General features: G+C 55.1%; 4 protein-coding genes across 4 annotated transcripts in view; 2 read left to right on the top strand and 2 right to left on the bottom strand.

The window, feature by feature from the left end:
- Positions 1-728: 728 nt before the first annotated feature.
- On the bottom strand, positions 729-4,546 carry CSUI_010334 (ubiquitin-conjugating enzyme subfamily protein; the record flags this gene model as incomplete). Its single annotated transcript, XM_068070439.1, has 5 exons — positions 3,575-4,546; positions 2,858-2,922; positions 2,332-2,498; positions 1,364-1,503; positions 729-1,011 (listed from the first exon to the last, which is right to left on the bottom strand). The coding sequence occupies exons 1-5, from the start codon at positions 3,826-3,828 to the stop codon at positions 729-731; spliced, it is 909 nt and encodes a 302-aa protein (XP_067917587.1). The 5' UTR covers positions 3,829-4,546.
- Positions 4,321-7,324, top strand: CSUI_010333 (pci domain-containing protein; the record flags this gene model as incomplete). Its single annotated transcript, XM_068070438.1, has 5 exons — positions 4,321-5,185; positions 5,560-6,077; positions 6,177-6,270; positions 6,517-6,594; positions 7,112-7,324. The coding sequence occupies exons 1-5, from the start codon at positions 4,955-4,957 to the stop codon at positions 7,322-7,324; spliced, it is 1,134 nt and encodes a 377-aa protein (XP_067917586.1). The 5' UTR covers positions 4,321-4,954.
- Positions 7,325-7,672: 348 nt separating this feature from the next.
- CSUI_010332 (f5 8 type c domain-containing protein) lies at positions 7,673-13,886 on the bottom strand. Its single transcript, XM_068070437.1, is given in 17 exon segments — positions 7,673-7,879; positions 7,884-8,163; positions 8,218-8,529; positions 8,586-8,860; positions 8,916-9,463; positions 9,519-9,681; positions 9,942-10,033; positions 10,369-10,720; positions 10,760-10,983; positions 11,191-11,557; positions 11,608-12,316; positions 12,356-12,834; positions 12,852-12,972; positions 13,001-13,084; positions 13,142-13,323; positions 13,455-13,550; positions 13,651-13,886. 7 exon segments carry the CDS (start codon positions 13,850-13,852, stop codon positions 11,666-11,668), a joined length of 1,815 nt encoding a protein of 604 aa, XP_067917585.1. The 5' UTR covers positions 13,853-13,886; the 3' UTR covers positions 7,673-7,879; positions 7,884-8,163; positions 8,218-8,529; positions 8,586-8,860; positions 8,916-9,463; positions 9,519-9,681; positions 9,942-10,033; positions 10,369-10,720; positions 10,760-10,983; positions 11,191-11,557; positions 11,608-11,665.
- Positions 13,887-17,187: 3,301 nt separating this feature from the next.
- The window catches only part of CSUI_010331 (uncharacterized protein), a 19,088-nt gene continuing 12,369 nt past the window's right edge, over positions 17,188-23,906 (top strand). The window contains exons 1-6 of the mRNA XM_068070436.1: positions 17,188-18,106; positions 18,798-19,406; positions 20,183-21,190; positions 21,693-21,839; positions 22,271-22,393; positions 23,035-23,700. Of these exons, the coding sequence (XP_067917584.1) occupies positions 17,936-18,106; positions 18,798-19,406; positions 20,183-21,190; positions 21,693-21,839; positions 22,271-22,393; positions 23,035-23,700 (2,724 nt within the window). The 5' untranslated portion in view covers positions 17,188-17,935. The remainder of the gene's footprint in view (positions 18,107-18,797; positions 19,407-20,182; positions 21,191-21,692; positions 21,840-22,270; positions 22,394-23,034; positions 23,701-23,906) is intronic.

The raw sequence follows: 23,906 nt of genomic DNA, 5'->3' as shown, positions 1-23,906 counted from the left end.
TCCCACGCTGCACGTGTAAACCGGTCCCTGTAGTCATCCGTACGGAAATACGGAAGCCTGCTGGACACGCTGCACGTGTAAAGCGGACCCTGTGGTCATCTGCACGGAAATAGGGAAGCCTGCCGGACAACCTGCTCAAGACATGATTAGGTATTTTGTCGTCAGGCTCTTCGCACCGCTGTCTGGCATGTACACATTCACACGGGGTCTCACTCCGGGAATGCAGAGAAAGTTATCCCAACTTCTTGGTGCGACTGTGGTCCGCGCGACGTGAACAAGTTTGAGGGGGGACGTTCAAGTGCTATTAGGCGAAGCCTAATGGGAAGTGCATAAGAGTTATGTCCACTGGCTCCAGGACAAAAAAAACGACTGCCAAAGGGTCAGCAGCTTGGGTGGCGACAACCGGAACTGCCTTTCTTTCATATGGAAGTAAAACGCGTTCGCCCGCGGTCATCAAATGCTGTCGCGCACTGTGAGATCGTGGTGGCCGCACGCCCGGAACGCATAAAACGGAGTCTCCACGCGGCAGGTTGCAGCTCAGGGTGGCTAGTACCTTGAGCTGCCTAACATTATTGTAGAAGCACTCCGATTGTTTGAAAGCAAAGTTGCGGCACTTCTGTTCCTCCACTGAAAAAAACTTCGCCACTTGAAGGCGACGAAGCATCGATTGAACGACGACGGTTCGCAGACCTCAGCGCACATCAGTCGTCTCGACGCGCAGTCAACTATTAAACTTCATGGGACTTAGGTGAGGCCGTGTCTTTCTGTTCCTCTCCACCAAATTCTTTACGACACCAGTCGTCCAGGAACCAGTCTACAAAGGCTTCCTTTGGATCAACACAAGTCACGTCATGCGCTAAAACATTCAGAGCTTGGAGTACCGGTTTCTTTTCCCGATGAAACTCTGTGAAATTGAAGACGAAGTCATCAATCTTCTTGTAAACGTCTGACTGTGACTCTTTCACGCACTCTCTGATGCTTTCCAACACCGGCTTCTTCTCACCCCGAAACCTGAAGCGACATTTGGAAAAAGCCAACGCCGATGACAACTATGAAAATTGCTAGGACGTGCGCCAAAAAAGACGGCGATGAGTTTGGCACATCCGCCAAGTTCCAGGACGGCCACGAGCACTGGCGAGGAAAAAGGGGCTGATAGCCGAGGCTGCACATGAGCAATGATGCACACAGTGAAAAGAAAATGGCAGTCCTCCTGCATTACGTACTTCGCTTCAACCAATATCTGCTTCAGGTACGAATACGTCTTTCGTGCTATCACGCAAAAGAGTAAAAAACCAAGACTAATGGACAGCCGTCGTCCACCAGGGCTGCAAAGGAAACCGAAACCGTTCTCTGTATGGCTTACGCGGCCGCGGCCTCGACATTTAGCCACATATCTTCCATATCCGTGCCATGCAGAAACTCCTTTTTGTAGAATATGCTTTTCAAGTACATGAGAAGCATAGGCAAGTAGTCCTTCTCGCCGTTCCAACTGTGGAACTGCGGCTGCGCGGACGCAAGTGCAGACGGACCGCAGAATAACAACGGAAGAGTGGCGGCTACATGGGGGACTAGGCTCCCGCGTTCGTGCCGTTGAGCGGGACGGACAGGCCATAAGCAGAACTACCCCTACTGCTTCTGCCCTTTGGCCGGAGTCTTGTGCTTTGTCCCAGAATCTGACCGCAGTTTCAGGCAGTTCGCATACTGTCACCAGCACAGTTGCTCTTTTACTCGAGTCTCTACTACTACTACAACTGCCTGCCAGGGTGGAGCTGACGATCTCGGGCGTCTCCGTCACTCTCCGAGCGCAGAACGCTCCGCCACAAGCGCAGCCGACTATCCGCCCCCCAACCGAAAAAGTGGAGGCCAGAGAAAAACGACACGATCGGAGCCCCTGAGGAGCTGTGCGACAACACGGTCGAACAGAGAAGTGGCTTCGCGAGAAACAGCTGGTGAATGGACCCGACACAACTTGGGCAAACGCGCTGACATCGAGCCAAGACGAAATGGCGCTTTAACTTGCATCCAAAAGGTTGCAGATCTCTCTAGCGTAGAGCCTTGCTGAACTGGGTGGGCGGCTGCAGACCAGCAGCACCTAGTGCGAAAAAAATAGCCACCTGAGATGTCGGCTTAATACCTAATGCTGCGAAAAGCCCTTTTGCCGTCTGCATTTCTAATACATGCCTTGAGGACGCAGACGACGCGCTTAACTGCGTTGTCGGTTGCCCCGCTGTATGTCAGTGTTAAGGACGCAAGGAACGCGCGGAGAGGCATCGAAACCAACATGCAACCAGTGGACGCTCGGACGTAGGATCTACAGATTGCCGTACTCACCTTGATACTCAGCTCTCCAGTCTTCGGATCAATCAAGGGATGATAGACCCGGGACAGAAAAGTTATTGACGGTGGTGTCACGGGGTATCCCGTATTGATGTTGATCTTGAACTTGAACACGCCTCCGTGATATAGACCATGCCGAAGAAGGATGACTCCATCCCAAACTGCAACGAAAAACCGCAAATAGATGGGGCTCGCTGGCTTACACGTCAGCGTCACCAGCTCAGTCCAGAAGAGCGGTAGAGCGCTCCTAACAACCGTCGCGTCTCTACGTGTACAGGCACACAAATGTTGTTCACCTTCACCCGCGGCAGCCAGAGTGGGCCTGATTTCGAGTGATTATATTGCGACGTGGCGGAGGCATAGACACGTCGTATCACGACCCCGAGTTTCGCTCACTGGGGCGGCCGTCATTGACCGTACACTAGATTCCCTGCCAGCCGCTCCTCTGCTGTGTGCTGAAGCTGGTACCCTGCCGCCCGGCAGCGCCCAAGACGTGAAGAGAGAAAAGACGCCGTCCTACCTCGGAGATTGTCCCACGCCGGCATGCAGTAAACGCCCTCTGGAGAGTAGATAGGAGTCTGCGAGCTATACGGAAACACCACTAGAAAGCGTTGATTTTGGGATAATTTCACAATGTATCCTCCTCGCTACCGATCTGCACAAACCGTGCATAGACGGCCTCACAAACACGACCCAGGCGGCTGAATATTCTAGAGTGTAGAGATCCCAAGCCTTCTGTGCAGTGCGCGAGTACTTTCTACACGATCGGCGCCGCCCCAAAACACACTGCGGGCTCACTGGAGCTTACTCCAGGCGGAGAGTGTAAGAGAGGAGAAACACCAGCAAGCCACAGATACGTCTAGACTGTCCTAACTAGGAAGTCAACGCCGGGGTCGGTATACGCTGTCAATCAATCGGGCCTTGTCAAAATGACTCCCAAAGCCCTAGCTACAGAACCACCTCTCCGCGCATTCCACTTCTCGGAGAAGAGAATACATTCACATGCGAATATATTGCACCGCGCGCACGGATACATACGACAGATGCTATCCAGACCTGCCAGGCTTGACTCTGCCGAGTCGTTGCTGCGGGCACGCGTGCTCCCCCAACAAATCGCCTCGATCGCAGGGCTAGAGTTTGCCTTGAAAATTCCCCTCTCCTGCAGCAACTTCAACACAGTACTGCCCTAGAAGAGGACTTGCTCGTTGATGCAAGCGACAGGCAGCAAAGCGCTTACTACTCGATAAGAAGAGAGTAAAGCTCCAAATTTTGTTCAACCAGATCCATATCCATCGCTGCTGGATTTCCATCTTCGTCTACTCCTGCGAGGGCCTGATAGGGGACTGGAATGACTGTCCGCTGCAGTCGCCGTACGTCGACCTCACCACTAGACAGTCGAGTTGCCATCTTTTCACTTACAAGCAGTCGGCTCTTGCCACTCTCGTCACTCTTTCCGGGCGCCTGTGAAGGAACGGTTACTAAAGTTGCCATGGTCCCGACGCGAAGGAAAAACGAGAGGAGTCACCGTGCACACTCTACAAAACAGAGGCCTGACGACGCAGCACTCCTCCGAATGCGGCGTACTTCTTCGTCTCAGCAAGAAACATAACGGAGTGAAGAGGCCGGCTCAGGTAGACACTCCGGTTCGGGCTCCAGTGACACGAAGTGCGGGAAGAGAGGCCCATGGAAAGGAGCAACGGACAATTGCCCAGACCTAAGTGCAACACACTGCTCACATAACGAGTAAAAACGCCAGGATCCGCGAAGCACAAAAAGATGAAGGAAACACGAAGAGCTGCGACGTACGACGCTGGAGTCCACTGTCCTAGCTGGTGTGGACAGCTGAGCAAGCAGCCGCTGGCATGACGGTTCAAGTCCAGCCAAAACCACTACCAGTCACTCCGGGGAGGGAGGAGGTCCCGTGAACAGTCTCGTACCGAAGCATCCTCGCTACCCGGAAAACCAAAAATGCAACACTTTTGAAGACGACATCAAATTTCACATCTAGAAACACGCGGCTCTCTTCGATACTAAGCTACTTTTCCGGCGTATAGTCGGGATATGCCGATTGTCATAGGGCTTCTCCCGCTGTAGTGGCGCAAGTGAAAGTCCCTCCTGCATCGATTAAAGCTCCCGAAAAACTGAAGAACCTGTTCTGCATGGAAAAGTTAAGCTCCCAACGGGCACGAATAATAAAAGTGTATTCTCTTCTGACTGGGCGTGTGTTGTACCTCTTCCCGCAGAGTTTGCTCGTTCCTGTTGCATGCGGCAGAGCCAAGCTGGCCGGTTGCTTGCATCCGCCGTTCGGTACAGCAGCGTGATCTTGAGAGCAGCAGCCGCTTCGTCCGCGGATTCTTAGCAGGCATCCGCAAGTATCTAGAAGTGGCCTGTCCCCAGTATGGGGGCGGAGGGTCGCATTCGACTCTGCCGTCGACCGCGAGTGCAAGTCCCAGCGTACGATGAAACGGGCGGGCTGACTGTCTTCCGAGAGAGGAGTCTGCGTCGCGTTGAGGGGGGACATGTTGAGGACGCCCCTAGTCGCTTCGTATTGTAGCCACAGAGATCTGGACTGCCCAGCAGTTTGCTTTGGCAGGCTTGGGTACTCAAGTGGACAGTAATGGATCTCTGCAGAGGGCGTCGAGGAGGCCGTAGAGGAGGACGAGGCGGAGTTTCCGTAGGAGGCGCATCTTGGCCACCTACATCCAACAGCGAAAGAAACCCGAACTCCGCCGAATGGGTAGCGGGAATGGTCACTGCGATCGAGCAAAGGAATGGAGAGCTTTTTGCGGATCTCATAAGAGAACAAGAGCGAATGATTCCAGACGTGGAAGTTCGCAACATGCCTGAAGTAAGGGTGTGCGGGGCACTTTCATAGTTCAGAGCGCCGGCGGAGCCTCAGTCTGCCCGCCCCGGGAGCGACGTATCGGCAGACTCTCAAACCGCAGCAATACTCGAACCCTCTACCCACCAACGGGTAGGCCGCGGTACTGTTAGCGAAGTTAGAGATGCCAGTGAGAAACGAAGAAGCTGAGCTTCAAGAGAAGGCCTCGGGCATTGTGTCCAGCAGGAGTCCAAGGTAGTATGCAGGTACTGGAAATTGAAGCGGAGCGAACTATTTACCTCACTTCAGTAACCTTTCAAGCGGAGAGGGATAGTGTGATGAGGTTGCAAGTGGGCCGCTCTCTTGACTTACGTTTACTTCTCGTTTGTCCTTCTTCGTAGGCCGTGATCGGAGCAATCCCCCATAATAAACTTCGCGACGCGGGGCTGCTTAAGGGAGGCGATTCCATGTTCAAGAAACTGCTGCAAGAATTTCTCAAGCTCCGTCAGCTACAGGCGAGGCAACCAGTCCGGTGGAGTGAAATTGTCAAGCAGTGCATCTGTTTGCTTGACATCTACGTAGATCTCTATGTGGATCCCAGTCTCGCATCTTGCGGATGGCTTGTGCCAGGGTTAGCAGCCTTATGCAGTATCATGAACAAAGCTGCGTATGCCGCAGATAGTACCCAGGATGACACAGCCGATGTCATGGATGATGATGACGCCGGGGATGAAGAGGAGACTCAAAACAAGTATACCAAGGAGGTGCTCAACGCCATCAGACCGAAGCTGGGCAAAGTCCGGGGAGACGAGGAGAGACATGGCGCTTACATTGTCCTTCTGGGGCAGTCAATCAAAAGATGTCTACAGCTCGGCAATATGCAGATGGCGGCCGGTTTTCTCAAGCTTTGTGACTCGAAGTGAGTCCGCCTTGAGGGCACTGTCGTATCTGCTTCGTTGACTACTGCCGAGAATCACTGGTCACCTTGGAAGCTGCGTGTTCGGTGAATTGTCAACAGGCAAATAAATTTCAGTCGCGTACCCCGGGGACCCATTGTCAACTTTCGATACTACTTAGGGAAGCTATACATGCAGCAGGAGCAGTTCGAGCAGGTGAGAATCGCGCAATGACACTGCCGCGAGGCCCTGTGTACAAGGGCGTGCTCGACCCATGCGTCGCACTGTGGGCGTGCGTGTATTTACCTTCAGTCTGAATCCGAACTGGTGTGGGCATTCACCAATTGCCCTCAGTCTAGCGTCAACGTTCGAAGGTGCGTCACGTCCTCTGCTGTCCCACTTACTGCATCTGGCTGGGCTGAAGCAGTGGTTCTCATGATGTTTGCGTTGCCTGTTGCGCAGGAATATTCTCGAGTGTTTAGTCCCCGTTCGCCTTCGCATGGGAAAGGTGCCGCCTTTGGATCTCCTGAGGAAATACAAGTATGGACGCTGACTGGCTGGCAGCCCGAGCTTCCACACTTGGCCACTAGCAATTGCTCCATCAACGGCCTCCACAGATGCCCTCTGTCCCTCGTGCATTCAGGATGCTCCACTACGCTGAGATAATCAGGTCCATGAAGACCGGCGATGTGTCGCAGTTTGACAGGGCCATGGTACTGGAGCTGCTCTGCCACCCCCAGGGACAGACCAGAGTTGACAGCGGAACCCTGGGTTTAACAGAGGTCACGTGAAACGGTCATATGAGGCTCGAGGCGACTATTAAAATCACATCGCAGCAGAACAGCCGTGGCCTTTCCTCGGAGCTAACGGGGAGAGTCCTGAACCTTGGCTCTTGTGTGCTTTCAGGAGCAGCATGAACGGATTCTTATAGGTCATGGCACGATTCTTTGTGTCGAACGGATCAAGTTTATTGTATACAGAACTTTGATGAAGCAAGTGTAAGCCGAAGAGAATAGACCATACTAGCAACTGCTCGAAACACTGGCAAAAGTTGTAGTCTGCAACTGTGTATTCTGTGCTCAGGAAAGAGTGGTGGGCAAAAAGTGGACTTGCCTCGAAGCCAAATATTGTCCCCATATCGGCATTTTCAGCCGCCCTGCGGTGGCAGAGTGACAGCTTGTTTGACGATGACGAGGTGGGTGGCTGGTTGAAATCATGGGAATGCTGGGTGAATCTACCGCCGTGGTTTTGGGCGAGCGCATGTGCTTGAGCTGTTGTGTTACGTACAGATGGCGTGCATAAGCGCGAATCTTATTAGAATGGGCTATGTCAAGGTACGGTGACAGTGGTGACTCAGATTGTCAGTTGGCGCGGGATAGAGATATATATACAATTGCAGAAAGAAATCATAGCGACTACCTTCTGCAATTGTATATGGTTGTGTGACTTCAGGGCTACATTTCTTGGGAGCACATGATGATAGTTTTCAGTAATCAAAATCCGTTCCCAAGCTTAAAGTCCATGCGGCCGAGTTAACATTGGAAACATGTGACAAGAACAAAATTTGCGTGCACACTTGTCTCTTAACTCGAGATCGGAAGTGGACCTTGTTGGATCAGCTGAATGCCCGGGTGCACTGAAACTTGCACTCTTCTGTCTCCTGTGCATTGAGGCCGGAGACCAGGGACTTTGGAATGCCGTCTAGATCTTCCGCTCCCTCACTTGTCATGCAGCAGAAGTGACACGCCTCCAGTGCACATGCAGGATCCTCCTGAGCGTCCCGTTTTGTGGACCCCGTGGCAGCGGTGCGCAGCCGGTGGTATCCCTACCTTCGGGCAGTGGCTGAATGCCTCACCGCTCATATCCGTGCATTGCTTGATCTTTCCGATGAAGTTACTCTGAAGCAGCTCCGCGGTGGCGTCGTTCTTATGGCACTCTCGCAGACACGATGACTGGTCGTGATCGGTTAGCAGAGCCGCGTGGAACTGACAGCATTCTTCGCAGAAGTTGGTTGCGCACTCCAGCTGTCTCATTCCTGCATTCTCGAGCAACATTTTGCTGCATGCGTCACGGCGCTGCAGGAGATGGACGGAATTTTCGCAGACGGCCCTGTATCCTCACGTCGGTTCTTTGTCTTTTGCGCGTTCGGTTGTCGAGGCTTACCATGGCTTTGCTTGCGTTGTCACCGCATTCGGAGTGGAAACCTCCTGCACTCCTTCAGGGGGAGCCAGCGAGAGACGATCAAAAGCATGGCCGTCACAGTTTGCACTCAACAGCCCGACGTTTCCGTGTCCCGGTTCGCCGTCAAGCGTTGCCGTGAAGGCCTCTTCGTGGCCGTCAGGGGAGTGCAACACTGCTACAACTGTGGGCCCATCGAACCGCAGTTTCACGTTGTTCCAGTCCCCGACATGCGGTTTGATGGGTTTCGAGGCAATTGGAGTCTTTTTACCATCCTGCACCCGGGAAAGTATCATTCTGAGGGCTTACGTATTCACGGAATCCGAGGAGCGCTGTTTCATAAGACGGCCTACTCTGCGTTTTTGACCTCGAGGATATGGTAGTTGTCAGCAGAGAGGAAGCGAAAGATAGCTCCAACCGTCCCGTCGGCACACGCATGGTGGAAGTCGAAGGAGAAGTCGCCGTCTTTACCTGACCGTTGTGGAACGCGTTTGCTCGGAACCCCGCCCGCGGGCACGTATCCTGTCTTACATAATCTGGGAGCTTTCAGGATGACGCTTGACGACGATAGTCTCCCTCCATCGAGGGATTGAGGCTGTAGAGCCTTTCTCCGGCCCGCAATGTGTGCCTACAAGAGCAATCGTTTGGAACAGTCGTGGCCGCTTTGCGCTTCAAGGTCTGACCTTGTAGTTCCAGAGAGCCTTCTGATTTATCTCGGTAAGCTGGACCTGCTCATACAAGGCTCCCGGCCTCTCCAAGTACATCTCGGTGAACCTAGCGCATCGTGGTGGAAGAGGAGGAGCCACCCGGGAAATGTGCGAGCACGGCTTCGCCTTCACACGGAGATTGTCAAAGAAAATTCCCCCGTCCATGCCGGATGAGAACAAGGCAACAGATCCGGACAGGAAGCGTTCGTCTAAAACACTGGGGCCGAAGTTTGTCGGTGCCGTGCTCTGCAGCAAACCGTCCTTCCTTACCTGAACACTTCCGGTAGACTACCGCCTTCCTCACCGAAGCACACCTTAATGTACCCATGGATAGCCTCGATCCGAACACGGTACCACTTCCCCACATCGTATCCACCGTCCTCTGTCTCAGCTGCAACGACAGCGTCTCCGTTCTCTATCCGGAGCAGACGTTTGTAGCCCCTTTCTTTGTTGGCCTCGAAGAGAAACATGTTGTTGACATCGTGCACGCGGAACCCAATTCCGACGGTGCCGTAGCCCACAGCCTGCATTCTAAGATGTTCGCGAAGCAGACAAGCGACATCCTCAGATTGGGCTTACATAGAAGTCGACATGGGCGACGAAGTCGAAAAAGCGGTGGCCCGTAAGTGACGCGAACGTGCCTTCGCCGTCGCGAAGTCCCAGGATAGGCGAGGACTGGACGATCGTGTTCTTATGCCCTTGAATTAACGCCTCCGTATAGCCCCAGCTGCTTGGGCCATTCCTTGTCCGGATCGAGTCGTGAACAGCGAATGTCTGCGAAAATGGCATCGAAGCGTAGTCCAGCTGGAATGACGAAAACCCTGTTTCAGCGAGGCGTTGTTCCTCCATGGTCTCTAGCTGTATACGGAGTCCCTCAAGGTTGTTGAAATAGCTTCCTGACTCAGCCATCAGCTTGCTCATAAGGTCTGCGGTCTCCACATATCTGGAGCGAGGGCGCACGTGAATGAGGCCTGTCGAAGTGAACGGCTGTACAACACTCACATTTCTTCTGTTCGGGACGCCTGCTTCCTCTGGAGAATCTCGGCGGGCTTCAGGTGCTTCTTAATCTGTCGCACTGCCTCTGCGGCCTCAACCTGCGCTGCGAAGACCGCCGCCGGGTCGACGCCGTGAACTGCGTCTGCACGCAAGAGAGCCGGGATTGTCACCAATCAGATATTTGTGACACCGCGGAGGACTGACCTATCTGCTTCAACATATCTCTAATAACAAGTGCAGTAGCCGCATCCAGGACCGCGTCCTCTTGCTTCTCGTGTGGGGTCTCCGTTGAGGAGGCTAGGCTGAGCGAGGTGGCGAAGGATTCCAACTCGACAAACGAGGAAGCGGGAGTTGCAAAGGTCTCAATCGGACAGTCCTGCTCAGTTGCTGGTTTGGTAAGAATCTACCAACAGTCAGCAGCTTAGCAGCTCACCTTAGCCACCGGACCAACGCGGATGCTCCGCATTGCCACGCCGCGGGCTCGACTGGGTAACTCTCCGCGCAAAGCTTCCCCAGTGACAACGTTTACCAACTGAACTTTGTTCGGAGTATTTAGCGATTTCGACTTGATGCCGTTTCGAGTAGATCCCTGGTACGACTCCCTCGGGGACTCCAGAGAGACGCTGACGAGTCCGCCGGACTTAATGACTCCGGCGTGAATAGCTGCGCGGCAGACGGAGCTAGAATCCGCGTACACGCCGCCGGAACCATACACGGGCAGTGTGGAGTGTTCCTCGCAGCCCGGGGGACATTCAACAACGACATTGGTCTGCAGGGTCACTATGCTGCGGGGCCGGTTCCGACAAAGACTCTGCGGCACTTACGTTGAGGATGCCCCTGAACGCCTCATGTTCCTCCGCTGTTGACTCGCACGAGATGTCGACATGCGGACTGCGACAGGTTTCATGGCACTGCCCCTCTCCAGTTGTCGCTTCACAGGCTTACATAGCAGCTTCTGCTTCCATGGTGTTCGTAGAACAGGCGATTCCGGCAACGTCCGACAATCCCAAGTCGAAGTATGCCGTATTTCTCCCAGCCAAGCCAATTCCTGGGACAGGGAGCGAGATTTTAAGGAGCAGTTAGATCTAACGGTCTGATCGACTAACCAGCAGCGGATGTCATCCGGCCTAGTGCAGTGCTCAGAGAGGACTGGGACATGAGGAGGGCCGTCAGATCCGTTGTGCCCGAGTACAAGTCCTTAGAATAACGGCTACACACGGCACGCTTTCGACAGTGGGGGCCAGCGGTGGCTTACCCGGAAGCTACCAGTGCACTTTCCATTCAGGCACCCGTAGTCATATGCAAGAGGAATGACTCCAGTCGCAGAATAACCTGATATTACCCGTCTGCAGCTGAGCAGCCTCCAGTGAAGAGGCACATGTCGCGTACCTGCTAGATCGATGGCCGTTTTTAGGGCTTCCAGCTGCTCATGTGACCTCACAACGAGAGGCTCGAGTCCCACTTCAGCGCAGTGTAGACGCAGGCTGCCAATGGAATCCACTTTGTCGTTTATGTTTCCGCCGGGCTTTGCTCCAGGGCTTCCATTCCAGAAGTATATAGAGGTCGCCGTAGTCATGTCGCAGAACACTCGGATGGGTTCGGGGGCACACCGAGGTAAAATCCTTCAGAAGCGAGCGGCTTCACTAATCTCACCGAATGTACCGCAGCGGACTCACCAGTAAAATCCCGAAGGCGCCGCGGGGTCCTGGCTCCGCACGGCGTAGCAATCCTCAGCAGGATAGCTCGCCGAATCGCCTGCACACCTGTCGGCGTAAGATGTCCCCCCAAAAAAGCTCAGGGTCTGCGCTACCCGGGCTGAGATCCGGAATCGTTGGCGGAAGCGAAGATTGCAGCTCCATGAAATGGTCGTATTGTCCCATGATTGACGCGGATTCGGCCATCGATTTCGCAATCCGTTCTTCATACTCTTGCTTCTCGGCCAAGCAACTCCGAGAATTTGGAATTGCCGAAATCAACTCTCTTGCTTTCTTGCTGAGCGCCGTCGCCCTGCTCACAACGTCATCGTCCATTGACGACATCTTGTCCGCGAACTCGGGATCAAAGCTTGATGTTGACTCGACAAAGTATTTGTCCCTCGCGTCAGCTGAGTTGGCTGCCTCCCTGCAGTCTCCGACAACCGACCGGAGCCTATTCGACAAGACCTCGACGTCCCTGATTCCGTAAACGTATTTCTCCCCCACTTTGCCGTTTTTGGGGTGCGGCTGAAGTAAAGTAAGTCTAATTATCGTGGCGTCGTGACCAGCAAAGGCATCCAGGGTCGAGTTAGAGGGATTTGCCATGTTCGACGCAAGCTCGCTGCATGAATCGAGATGCAATGCTGGTGCGCCGATCCGCCACGGGCATCCGAATTTGTCACTTACCTGAAGGTAGATCCGTCAAGGCTGCCCTCGAGTCGGTACGACAGAGCGGGATACTCCCAGTCGATGCGGACTCCTGAGACTTTTGCAGGCTTTCCTGATGGGACGGGACTCTGTACTGTTTCCACTCCACCTTGTAGTCGGAGGTGGCTTACCAAGGTTAATATCTAGGTTAACGGGATGAGCACCGGAATCTCCGAACGCGCCGGAGGCCCAGTAGGTGGAGGGGTCACCATCCAGAATTCTCTGTGGGCTATGATCCGCGTCTGCAACGCTTGCACTCGTAACGGTCGCTCCGAACGCTTTAGAGATATCGCCAACGCCCGGAACATTTCCGTGCACGTCCTGCTGTGTGAGGCAGAAGTAGCCTGGCTTTTGCAGCCTCAGCTGGGAGTTTGCCTCGAGTGTCCAGCTCGATCGGCCATCGGCCTCTTCAAGTGCGTGCAAGCAATCGACTAGAACAATGTTTCCGCCGTCTGTCAGGTTGGCAGAGAGGTACAAGCTCACGGCAAGTCGAATCGCTAGATTGACCACTTACCAGCTGCGTTGCCGTCTTGCAGCGTCATACATTTCGGCGGGTTGCTCCTGGCAGCGATGAACTGCTGGTTCGCATTTGTTCGCCAAAGCTCCTGAGAATCAAAAGGCATTCCGCTTTTCTTCTGGGGGCATACAAGGTGTGCAACGTACGCGTCCGTCAGCGGCAGCGAAAGCAGCGGTACAGCTATCGAGAACAACGGCTGCTCCTTCCTGATTGTAGTCCCCTCCTTCGACCTGCAGTCAGGAACCCATGCGCTGCTGTTCAGCGATACAACCGAGATGACTGCTCACTTGGAGGCACATCTCCCCCTCGGGCGACGTTATTCCCGCGATGACCATTGCAAGCGGCTCTCCGGCGCTGATGGGGACAACTTCGTTGATTCCGAAGAAATCATGGATGGCCCTGCGCATGGCAATTTTAACTTTTTTCGCAGTATGAGGGTGGTCGAAGAGTAGCTCCTCGTTAAAGGCCACTGCGTGCGCGTCCGTAGTTGGATTTGCCAAGTTGTGCACGGCAACAGAAGTAGCGCCTACCGTCGGTGCTTGGCGTTCTTTTGTATGGCATGGCAATATTCCAATTCGCTCCATCAGGAGACACACTGACTTGCACTTCCTGATCCCGTTGGACTGTAGAGAAGCAATAGTGGAGTCTTCATGTTGGCCTCACCTCGGGCGAATACGCCCATCTCACACGTAGCCCCTTCAAGTAAGCGGGCGATGAAAAGGAACCCGTCCACGTCACTGCGGCACTCGCGGTGAGTGCGAAGATATGCTCAGGTGCTATATTCTACATCCTTTACCTTCTTCGTCGTTGGAATGGTGCCCGGAGCTCGACCAGTAGCCGGCCCCAGCCTGAGTCGCCCTGATCGCTTCAAACTCCGGTCCGTACGTAGACGACGCCTTGCTGTCCACAAATTTGTGCCCGGCCTCCTGAGCGTAACCAACGGTGGCGGAAACCCCCAAGAGGGGCAGTAAAACGCAGAAGCCCCTACGCAGTCCCATTTTGAGAACCGCTTCACACTGTGGACCACCGGTTCTTGTATTCAACAGACACGATCCAACAGTGCCTTCTTATTGTTTAGTGTACTTTACGGCTGGCGCGGGTGAGCAACCTGAGCAGGATCACGAACTGTCTGTACACCCGACGAGCGGCCGCGTGCCTCTCCGAGCAATACTACATCCCGCTTGCGCCGGGTCGACAGTTGCCTGTGCGGGGACTTGCAGGCCCATCCATGGCTGGCAGGCCTGGAGAAGCGCCTGGCACTGACAGGCTCGTCGATGCAACACCAGTCAAGCCATTTGGTTTGCAACTCTCTGGCGACCGATCAAAACCACAAGGGGGGGTACCTCCGTGGAGGAATGGTACGGTGTGGGTCTTATGTCCCTGTTATGAATTGCTCGACCGTCGGGGGTAGCTTGGAGCACGTTCGTATACTTCTTTGAAATGGACCCGCGGTGTTTTCAACCTCTCGGCAAGTCTGCACGGACCTTGCGTGTTTTGTTAAACCCCCGCGACACATACAGCCGCCGTCCTCGTCGTTGCCAGGAGTTTTTCGGCAGTGTAGCCTGGTCTTTCGAAAAGGAGGGCGAGGTACTCTGCACCGCCGCAGCTGGTCTCTCTAGCCTACCCGTGACCACGCCAGCGGTCAGGCCGCGCGCGCGAACGGTATGTCTGGAAGCGGCGGATGAGAGCACACTTGTTGCGTCAGTTGATACCGGGACCCGTGGGACAACCCTCGCGACCAGCGTAAAGAGGCGTCCGGGACTTTTATATCGTCTCCCTTCTCTGAAGATTACATCTCTCCGCACAGTCTTCCCTCACAGCAGCAACTTGCTGCCTGGTAGCTTTCAGGGAATCATCAATGAGAGCCCTCACTTCTTTTGGCACATCAGTTTGCCGGAAGGATCTACGGGTCTACGAAGTCGGCAGTACCTCTATGACCTAGAAGGTGAGGAATGACCCCGTGTCACGGACCCTTGAGTGAGGTGAGAGACTACGGCCTCCAATATTGAGTAGCTAAGAGAGCCGGCTACGGGTTGTCGAAACTCTCCGATTCACGAGACAAGATGGTCTCACAGACGCGGCAGCTTTAACACTTATGTGAGCTGCGAAGTGAAAGATGAATCGTAGTGGTACGGCACTAAGTACGGGGGCGGAATACCTGGGGCCAAAGAGCGAACCACACGCCATGTCGCCAGTACGCTGAGTACGGTAAACAGTCCCACATTCCTCCGACCCCGATTGCTTTCCCCGCTCTCTTGCTGGGACTGAGGTACAAGGAGAACGCCGGCCGCATGAAGAATGTCATGTACGCGGTCACGATCTGATATCCTTGTGAGTTTGCTGAGTATCTGCTGCACGATCTTCCCCACGCAGAGAATACACGACACAATCCAACGGAGTAACCAGTTCGAGGGCAGCTGCGCACGACACATCACCCCTTAAGCGCCACATGGAGAGACTGCGCGGAATCGATTTTGTGGCATCACAACTCTCTAAGCTGCTGCGACCCCAACAATGCCAGCACGTCGTAGAAAGTCAGTATTTGCCGCTGCCCGCAAAGCCGTTGCTCGACTTGCTTAGGTCTTCTGCCATTTAAGGATTGTATACTAGGGTCCCATTTACAACGGACAAGCGCTCGGATGTCGTGTCGCGACTCTGCCGGCCCCCAGGTGTGGAGAACTGCTCTAGGCGTAGAGATGCCACCAAGCTTGTCCTATCGCACACTCCGATACCTGTGCTGTCGTCGCTGCGGAAGAGACCCATAGCCGGCTTCCCCAGTGAAAGGCACCACTCGCCCATAGCACGGAGAGACACCACAATCATGAAAATCTCAGGTCTACCGTGAGGTGCGCGCTCAGCGATCGGTGCACGTTCACATTATATTTCAGCTCGCTGGCGCGCTCTGATACCGAGAACAATCCTTCCCACGACGAGCGGCTTAGACCCTGGTCTCGCATAGTCTCAGGGTCGGGCAAGCGCAGTTTATCGTGACGCGCGTATAGAGGTCCAAGGGGCTCCGTCGAAACTGGGCATCCTGAACCCAGTGTCACAAGAGGGAGGCAGGCAACCCGTGGCGTTCACGGGCTGGGTGTGGTCGGGCGCGACTTCAGAGATCTGTGGGGTATTCTCTCTAGGTGTCTTGTCGGGAAGAAAGAAAGCGGGGAAGAATTCCTAGACCCTCGTGGCCTCACTTTCTCGTAGACAATGAACGTTAGGGGCCACTGACGGAGTCCCAGAAGGGGAGCAGCGCAAACGGTAAGCTCCCGCGAGAAACCGCTGGAGCAGCCAACAGCACCGGACCAAGGCGAGAGGACAGCTGTCAGAGTAAGAGAAGAGGGGTGGTACGCGCGAAGCAAGAGCTCAACACAGACGGTTTTTTTTTTTTTGTTTAGCAGCGTAGCTCCGCAACTATGGAAATTGGTTTGAATGTAGGAGCCCGGTACGCTTGACGGCGAAGGTGTGAGACCGCGCGTCGGGCACAGCAGGAGCTGGGCCCCAGATTCACGGCCATCGGGAGCAACACCGAAGAGCTGAAGATCGTGATGCTAAAGCGATGGAGAGTGCGATATCAACCGGGGGAAGGCAAAGTGTGTGTGCCTTGTCTCACGATCAGCGTTGGAGCGAAGACACGCACTCGCCCCATCAAGAACGCGGGTCTGCACGCCACTCATCACAACAGCAGTCGCGAGATGGCCAGTCACATTTTTGACGATTGGTATGGGTAAAGCATGCCTTTCCTCCAACAAGTATACCACGAAAGTAAATTCTTTTTCGCTACGAGTAAGTACGAGACCTTGGAGGAGAGAATACTGAATTTCAACAGAGCCCGACTAGTCAGCGGTGGCACCCCTCGGAGTGGCCGACTCGCGGCGCACGCCGCACACGGGCTTACGGGACTCGTATGCCTGCAGAGCCCCTTACACACCATAGGAGACAAGCAGGCACTCAGGAACGAAGACCAAACACGGAAGAGCAGATAACGGCTTCGCCTCGAGTATACACCCCACCAGCGAACACATCGGACGAACGCAGCCCCGGCGTCGCGTATGCAGCAGCATGGCACCTGACGGCCCTGTCCACGCCGAGCGCAGCAAGCGTGCATATCCAGATTGCAATATGTTCACCACAAGCCTCGGCTCGCACCCAGATCTGCCAAGCCGGAGTGCGGACGCCGCTTGTGGCGCGGTCGCGCTACGAGGTCACCGTCGCCGAGTTGTCCGCCATGCACGAGAGCTCGGAGGCCCCAGGGACAGCCAGGTGACTCCAGCCTTACTCGCATGCAAACGCAGCGCACTACCGTTAGCCCGCGACGGTGCGGACGTCCAACAAAAGTAAATTGTGGGCGCGGTCGATTCAGGCGTTTTCTCTTGGGCGGGCATGAGCCGAGGAAGTCAACTTTTCCTGATTCGTTTTCTTTCTTATGGGTTACTTAGAGGGGTATGTGCTGCGGTCGCAACCCACAAAGGGAGGCCGGCACAACCGGCATGCAAGCCACTGGAGGGCGCAATTTTGCTCGCAGTCAAAAACGGGTATCTTCCGGCGGCCCGTTATGTTTATTGCGCCGTACATCTTGAGCAGAGCGATTACCGGTTTGCAGTGCAGAGGCTTCCAGGGAGACCTATGAATGTGTTCTGAAACAACCCGTGGCGCCTTCATGTCCGCTGTCCGTGACGCAACGGCCATGGCGGGGTACTCCTAAAGCAGCTGCTGCTTCGGCGTGGGCGTCACGCTAACTGTTTGAGTGGCTACGGTCTATTGTGGTGGACAGAGTGGTGCGTTCTGATTCTGCTTCACTTTCCAGGATCTGTAATCCGGGGTGAACGTCTCCTGCTGTGTCACAAACAAGGGAGCGTACCAACCACTCCTGTAATTTTCGGTTCAAGAGGTTTGGTCCATGTTTCCTTGTGGCCGGACCTGTGCTGTTAGGACCGCATCTGTCTTCATTGTCAGACAGTCCTGGGCTGCAGCAAGATCATGCCGGTAGGACAGTATACCACAACATGCCTCCCGACGAAGCGTGTCATCAGTCGATGTCCAAGGTCTCAGCTTCTTTAGCTGCGTCATAATCTTGGAGAGACCCAATGTTTCCACTTTGTCCTCCAGAATGCAACGTCACGCCACTTCCCCTGGTGGGCGTGTGCACACCTCCGAGGCTCCATGGGTTGCTGCGCAGCACCCTGGAAGCCTGCGCGAGCTCCAAAACTTATGGTGCACAGCCCCGGACCAACTTCATCTTCTTCGACTCTGATCAGGTGAGGCTGACTTACACGGAATGCTTGCGGGGGCCCGTGAGACCGGCTGTTCTCAAGCTGTCCAGATTATATTCGGGTCTCATACTCAAGACAGACTCCGAGTCTGCTGCAACACTGACTGGCGACTCGGTGTGCTCTCTGCCCATTGATTCCAGGCGTGCACTCTTTAGTGCGCTCCTGTTTCTCACATCGGAACTGCCCTCGATCTTCAGTGCCTCCTGCCAGGCCCGTGTAATTGCCCGCCCGGCCCTCGTGTGTCTCCTCTCAAGTATGACCGGCACCAGATTCTAACCTGCAGTGTACACATGCGTGTGACGGACATCTGCAGAGCTTGGAGAGAAGCCACTCTCCTTACCTCCGTTGCGCTCTGGCGCCCAAGCGTCTCTTCTGCGACTGTGAGCATATGTGTCTGTTTGGACCCCAGTGAGCCTGGTTCTGGTGCGCAGGTTTAGCCGCATCTGGTGCACGTTTGCGCAGTGACTCGTCCTCGCTATCGGCGGTTTTGAGCGCCTCCACATGCACGTCTGGCGATGGGTCACACGGACAAGATGACTCGCATGGTGCGGTCTTCTTCTGTTAACGGCCCAAGGTCTACTTCAGAAACGCGTTCGCGCCCCTGCAACCGCGGGGGGTTAAACAGGACGCTGCCAAAAGCTCCCGTCTCGTCGTCTATTCATTTTCTTCCCCGCAGGTCCTCGCTTCTCCGGACATTCTTTCGCCTTCTCGCCGGTCTAGCGGTATACCGGTGTCTGCCAGTGGCGCCAGTCCGGCTTTTTACGGCGGCTTTGTCCCGGCATTTGTACGTGGTCCTTTTCGGGCCCAACCAGGGCTCTTTGCATCACCTCGTTCTTCTGGCCAAACACACGCCAACTCACAATGTGGTATCCAGTCTGCTGTCTTCTCCCCACCTGGTCATCTGCCCTTCCACAAGGAAGAAGAGGCGCCTCGGCCGTCCGAGGCCGATGGCGGGCGGGCACAGAGTACAGGACATCCTGGAGAGAACTTTTATCCGCCCCATACCTTGAGCGATGGCGCGGGCAGCGTTGGGAAGGAAGGGGCGCCGAGTAGCTTCCCCGCTAGTAGCAGTGCGACATCCGGGCCCTCGGGCAAAGGGGACGCAGGAGGGGGAACTGGCGAAAGCGGTGGAGGACCGCTTGCCTGGGCAAGCAGTCCTGTAGGGACAATGAGTGGTCACGCGAGCTCCTCTGTCTTCACCGCCGAAGCGACGCTCTCGTCATTACGCAGAGCGCCACCTGGTAAAAAGAAGACTACAGTGGCTCCCGAGCATCACCTAAACAAAGTAAGAGGGGTTCGTATCTGATGCTACTTCGTGTGCCTACCAGCAAGTGCGAGGGGACGCAGCCTGTACGGTTCGTTGTCCGTGTGAAAACAGTGCGAAGGCTTGATTGCCGCTGCTCTGCAGAATCTTGGGTTCATTTGTTCGAGTGGCCGCCCTCGTTTCTTCGAGGGGGAAAACGCTACGTACGCTCGCCATGCGCGGGGTCTCAGCATTGGCGGCAATTTGCAAGTTCGTCTGTTGCCTTCCTTGAATGGGAAGGGGGGCGTGAGTTATTTCCAATATACTTATCTCGCTCTGTTTGTCTCAGGTTTTTTTTTCTAGAACCAGTAAAAGCGGACCGTACACACACTCAGTTGGTTAGTATATATCACGTGTACAGGCGCCCGCACTGCAGCTGACCACTGAATATTGTGCACACCCGGACAGAGTGCGATGTGGCCACTCCTTGTTTGACGTCCACGCCTAGCACTCGATACCTCCACTTGTGTACACAGACTCACTGAGCGGTTGCTTTTCTCGTTATACTGTGGGCTCCTTATAAGGTGATCGAGTTGGCTCAGAACCTGACTTCTGCGCGAACTCAGGTAGCCGGTGAGGGGTTCAGGACTAGGAATGAGGACGCGCACGTTCATTGCGTTAACGCTACCATCTGTTGTCATTCCCTTTTATTTTGCCGTTGGGGTGCCCGTCCCGTCCGCTGCCGCCGTGTTTCACAGTGCGGTGCTGGCGCTGAGCGAGTAACTCTGTGGGTCGATCTGTACGTTTTTTTCCCGCAGGGTTTGCTGCGTCACGGATGGATGCGCAAGCAGTTAACAGATCGTCCCGCGGCGTATATCTTGTGCTTTGACTGGAGGGAAGCTTTCTCGGAACATCCTCCTCTGGCAGCCCCTCCGTCAGCCTCGTCCACAACTGCTCTGTCCGAGCCGGAACGGTCCACAGACCCCTGGCTCCGCGAGCAAGCCAGTTCGTGTTTATCGTCTGCGAGATCCTGCTCTCCTGTGTGTCCAGCGAGCTTGCGCCGTGTCACGAGTGATATGGCGGCGCACTCATCAGCGTCGTCGGCAGGACCCACTCGATCCTCTCAGTCTGTTTCTGGGAGTGCCTCATCTTGCTGTCCCTGCTGTCCACATGCGGGAGCGGCCTCTCGCTCTACAGGAAGGGCGGCTGTGTGTGATCCCGACGCAGGCCCGTCTCAAACACAAGCGCAAGAAAGAAGAAACGGTCAGCAAGGCCGGTCACATTCTCGTGACGCCATTAGGGGAGATGTTCCTGTCCCCCATGTGTCTGGATGGCCTCCGCAAGAGAACTCGGAGAACTTCCCACATTGTCCGCCTGGCAGCCGTCTGTGTTGCCGTCAAGGGTTCTGCCCGAAAGAGCAAAAAAGCTATGGTGCGACAGCGGAGGGGGGACGCGCCAGCTCCGGGACTACCACTACAACTGCCGGGCTGGGGACGCCTCTTGACTTGGAACCCGGCGGCGAGTCCCAGAGAGATGTGGGAACAACGATGCCGGTCCTAAGCTCACCTGGAGGGGGGGGAACCAGGCAGGGCATAAGCAGGGAGCCAGCACAAGAAGAAGATGCCGGACGACCGGTTAGCCCGTGGGGCACGGAGAAGCAAGGTGAAGGAACGGGGCAGAGTGTGGAAGGACCTCTTGCAGGGAGGGGAGCAGGCCTCACATCGGGCGCGAGAGAGCTTGCAGTAGCGCGTGCTGAGCATGCCGCTCTGGCTCTCATTGAGTGTGTCAGGGAGAGACTGCATCGAAAGAAAGTCGCGCCCAAAATGGTCAGGGAAGATTCCTTGGAGTCCGCAGCTGCAGATATAGATGCACGTTTTGGAGGACGCCTCTCAATGCTTGCGCGGGTCTTCCTTGGCTATTGTCGTCCCACAGCTTCACGGCGGCTCTGACATGCGGTCTTGGCCGTAGCGCTGGACCTCAGAATGCTTTTGCGGGAGTGGCGGGGAAAATCAAAGCTGCGTGGCTGTCGCTTACGCTAGGTCCTGAGCCGCGAACAAGAGCACGACGTACTAGAGAAACTGCGCCTCGTAGGATGCATCTCTGTGCCTCAGACAGTTATACTGTAGCCGCTTATTAGCCGGTGAGGAGCTTAGAGACCGCAGGCAGTTTTGCCAGGCGAAGGCTGAGGACAATAACTGAAAGTGGCGGTTGGCAGGTGAAGCACTCATTCTTGGAGAGTTTCGGGCGCAAGGGAAGCGCAACTGTATGAGGCCCAAGCTGTATGCGCAACATGGCGGCTGTCTCTCCATTATTCCCGTCTTGTCTCAGGTTCTGTTCGTTATTCTGCCAGTGGGACTGTCCGACCCGCAGGGCGCTGTCAATTGCCTTCGGCGGTTGAATCCCTCGGAAATTGCAGCGCTTTTCGTCACTTGCGGGATCGACGACATTCAGACTAAAATGGAGCGGCTGGAGCAGGTCAGCTACCACCCCCGGCGGCGTTGAATCCCGGTGAAAGGGAGGAGATGTTTCTAGACCAGGGTCCAGGCACTTCATTGGTTTCTTCGTCGGATCAATATATGTGCAGTAGGCAGGCGGTTCCCGTGAACACCGCCTCTGTCGATGGGAGCTCGACATCGTCACCCCCCCCGACGGTGCCGAGCTCCCACCTAATTGCCCCACTTTTAGCGCTCATACGTTTCTGTTTTCCGGCCAAGTCTTCTAGTGTGAAGCAATGGGCCATTCGGACACGACCGAAAAGGTTAGGCGGGTACCCCCCCCATCACAGTGCGTGGTGAAATGATCGGTAAACTAAAGGCGGCTTTGACCGTTTCGGACTGGGGTTTGCCTATTATTGTTGTTCTCATGTGCGATCCGCGGTGGCTCGTTCATCTTGTGAGCCCATTCAGGTTGCACACGACTGTGGCATAGAGCACTACGAGAACGAGAGCCGAAGGTACCGTAAGCAGATCCAGCATGCTCCGAAAGCAGGAGCAGATAGAGCTCAGTCCAGTGCTTCTCACGTATTCCAGGTGAGAGCAAACCTCGAAGAACAGCCGTTCTACGGATACGGCGTCTTACTGCTTTATGCCTTCTAAGGTTCTGTCCACATCTCACCCCGTTCTGTTGCGCGGCGGAGATCGCCTCGGTTTTCTTTTTGCAGGGACAGTTTCAGGCCGGCTGAGGCGCTGACGCCTTCGCCATCGCGAGCTCGGGTGCGGTACATACCTTAGTTGCACTAACGTGTCATGGGGCGCCCCCTCACACGTAGATATGGACCAACGGGTGTCCCCTGTCGCCGTTACGGAGTGCACCCGTCCCGAGTAAAGCTGCTGAAAGCGTCTATGTTGTGCCCCGGTCTTGGCAAGCTGGCCCGACTCGTGCTGAAAGCGTCTCCAGTTTCCGGGCGCGTTTTTTTGCAATATTTCTATGCTGGTGTTGTATACGTGAGAGAACGTCTTGTAAGAGACTACCACAAACCGCGGGGACGCAGGAGAAGGGAGGTAAAGCTCCTCTCGCCCTCCGCTTGTCCCCAGTCTTTTACCTCGCGCCCGTGTTTTAGTTGGAAGGCGGTGAACACCTCTATGCAGATATAAAAGGTTTTCCTCTATCCCTGTTGCTTACGTCCGTACAGCGTGACTATTTCTTGCGGCCCGGTGTTTCATGGCTGCAGGCGAGGAACCTTGTGAAGGCGGGGTATGTGTTGGAGTTTGCTGGTCAACCTCACGCCGCAATGAAGTCGTTCATCGCGGCTTGGCAGCTTCTAACAACCGACAAGCAGATGGCCAGCGCTGTCGAAAGAATGGCGTTGTGCAACCTCCTCTCGGTCCGGATGTACCACATGTACTTCCAGGCTTCGGAACCGGGAAAGGCTGCTCACCATGCGCGAGAACATCGGGCTGTTCTCAGAGAAAATGCGCCAGAAGACGAAGAGCAGCTTCTCGGGTACCTACTGCCTCAGTGGTTAGCCGAGCTGCATCAGCTTTTAGGTCAGCTACTGGAGGAATCCTCTCGTATGCAACAGCAGCAGTTACAGCTGTTGCACACACACAATCAAGGATCGACAGTCCAGTCAGGAGCAGGGAATTCTGGCACACTGGGAGGGAGGGGAGGAAGGGCAGAGATAGGAGAGGGAATGGGGGGAATGGCAGTTCCACACTCGTTCTCCCCAACCTCAGATGCGTGGCAGAATCCTGGGTTTCACTTCCAAGCGGCGGCGAGATACCTACAAGAATTACGACTGTGGATCAGGAGGGCCAAAGTGCAGCTGCAGCCCCCTTCCATGAAGGGTGGACTCAATGTGCAGTCCGAATGGATAGGGCAGCTGGACACGCTTCAAGTAAGTTTCCAGTATCATAAGCGCGGTGGCAGCACTTGGATGGTTGAAGCCTTCTCTGGAGGGGGCCGTTTGTTTCCGCATATTCTGACAGCAAAAACTTCACTAGCACCTGAACCGTAGAGGCAACCTACAGTACAACAAAATCAAAAAGCCCGACACTCCCCGCGCGAGAGTGGGGTGCCAAACCGCACAAGAAAGGTTGACAA

The sequence above is a fragment of the Cystoisospora suis genome, assembly GCF_002600585.1.
Source record: "Cystoisospora suis strain Wien I chromosome Unknown contig_7163, whole genome shotgun sequence".
In the NCBI taxonomy this organism is placed as follows: domain Eukaryota; phylum Apicomplexa; class Conoidasida; order Eucoccidiorida; family Sarcocystidae; genus Cystoisospora; species Cystoisospora suis.
The sequence above is the reverse complement of the archived record's forward strand: the minus strand, read 5'-3'. Positions and strand labels throughout refer to the sequence as shown.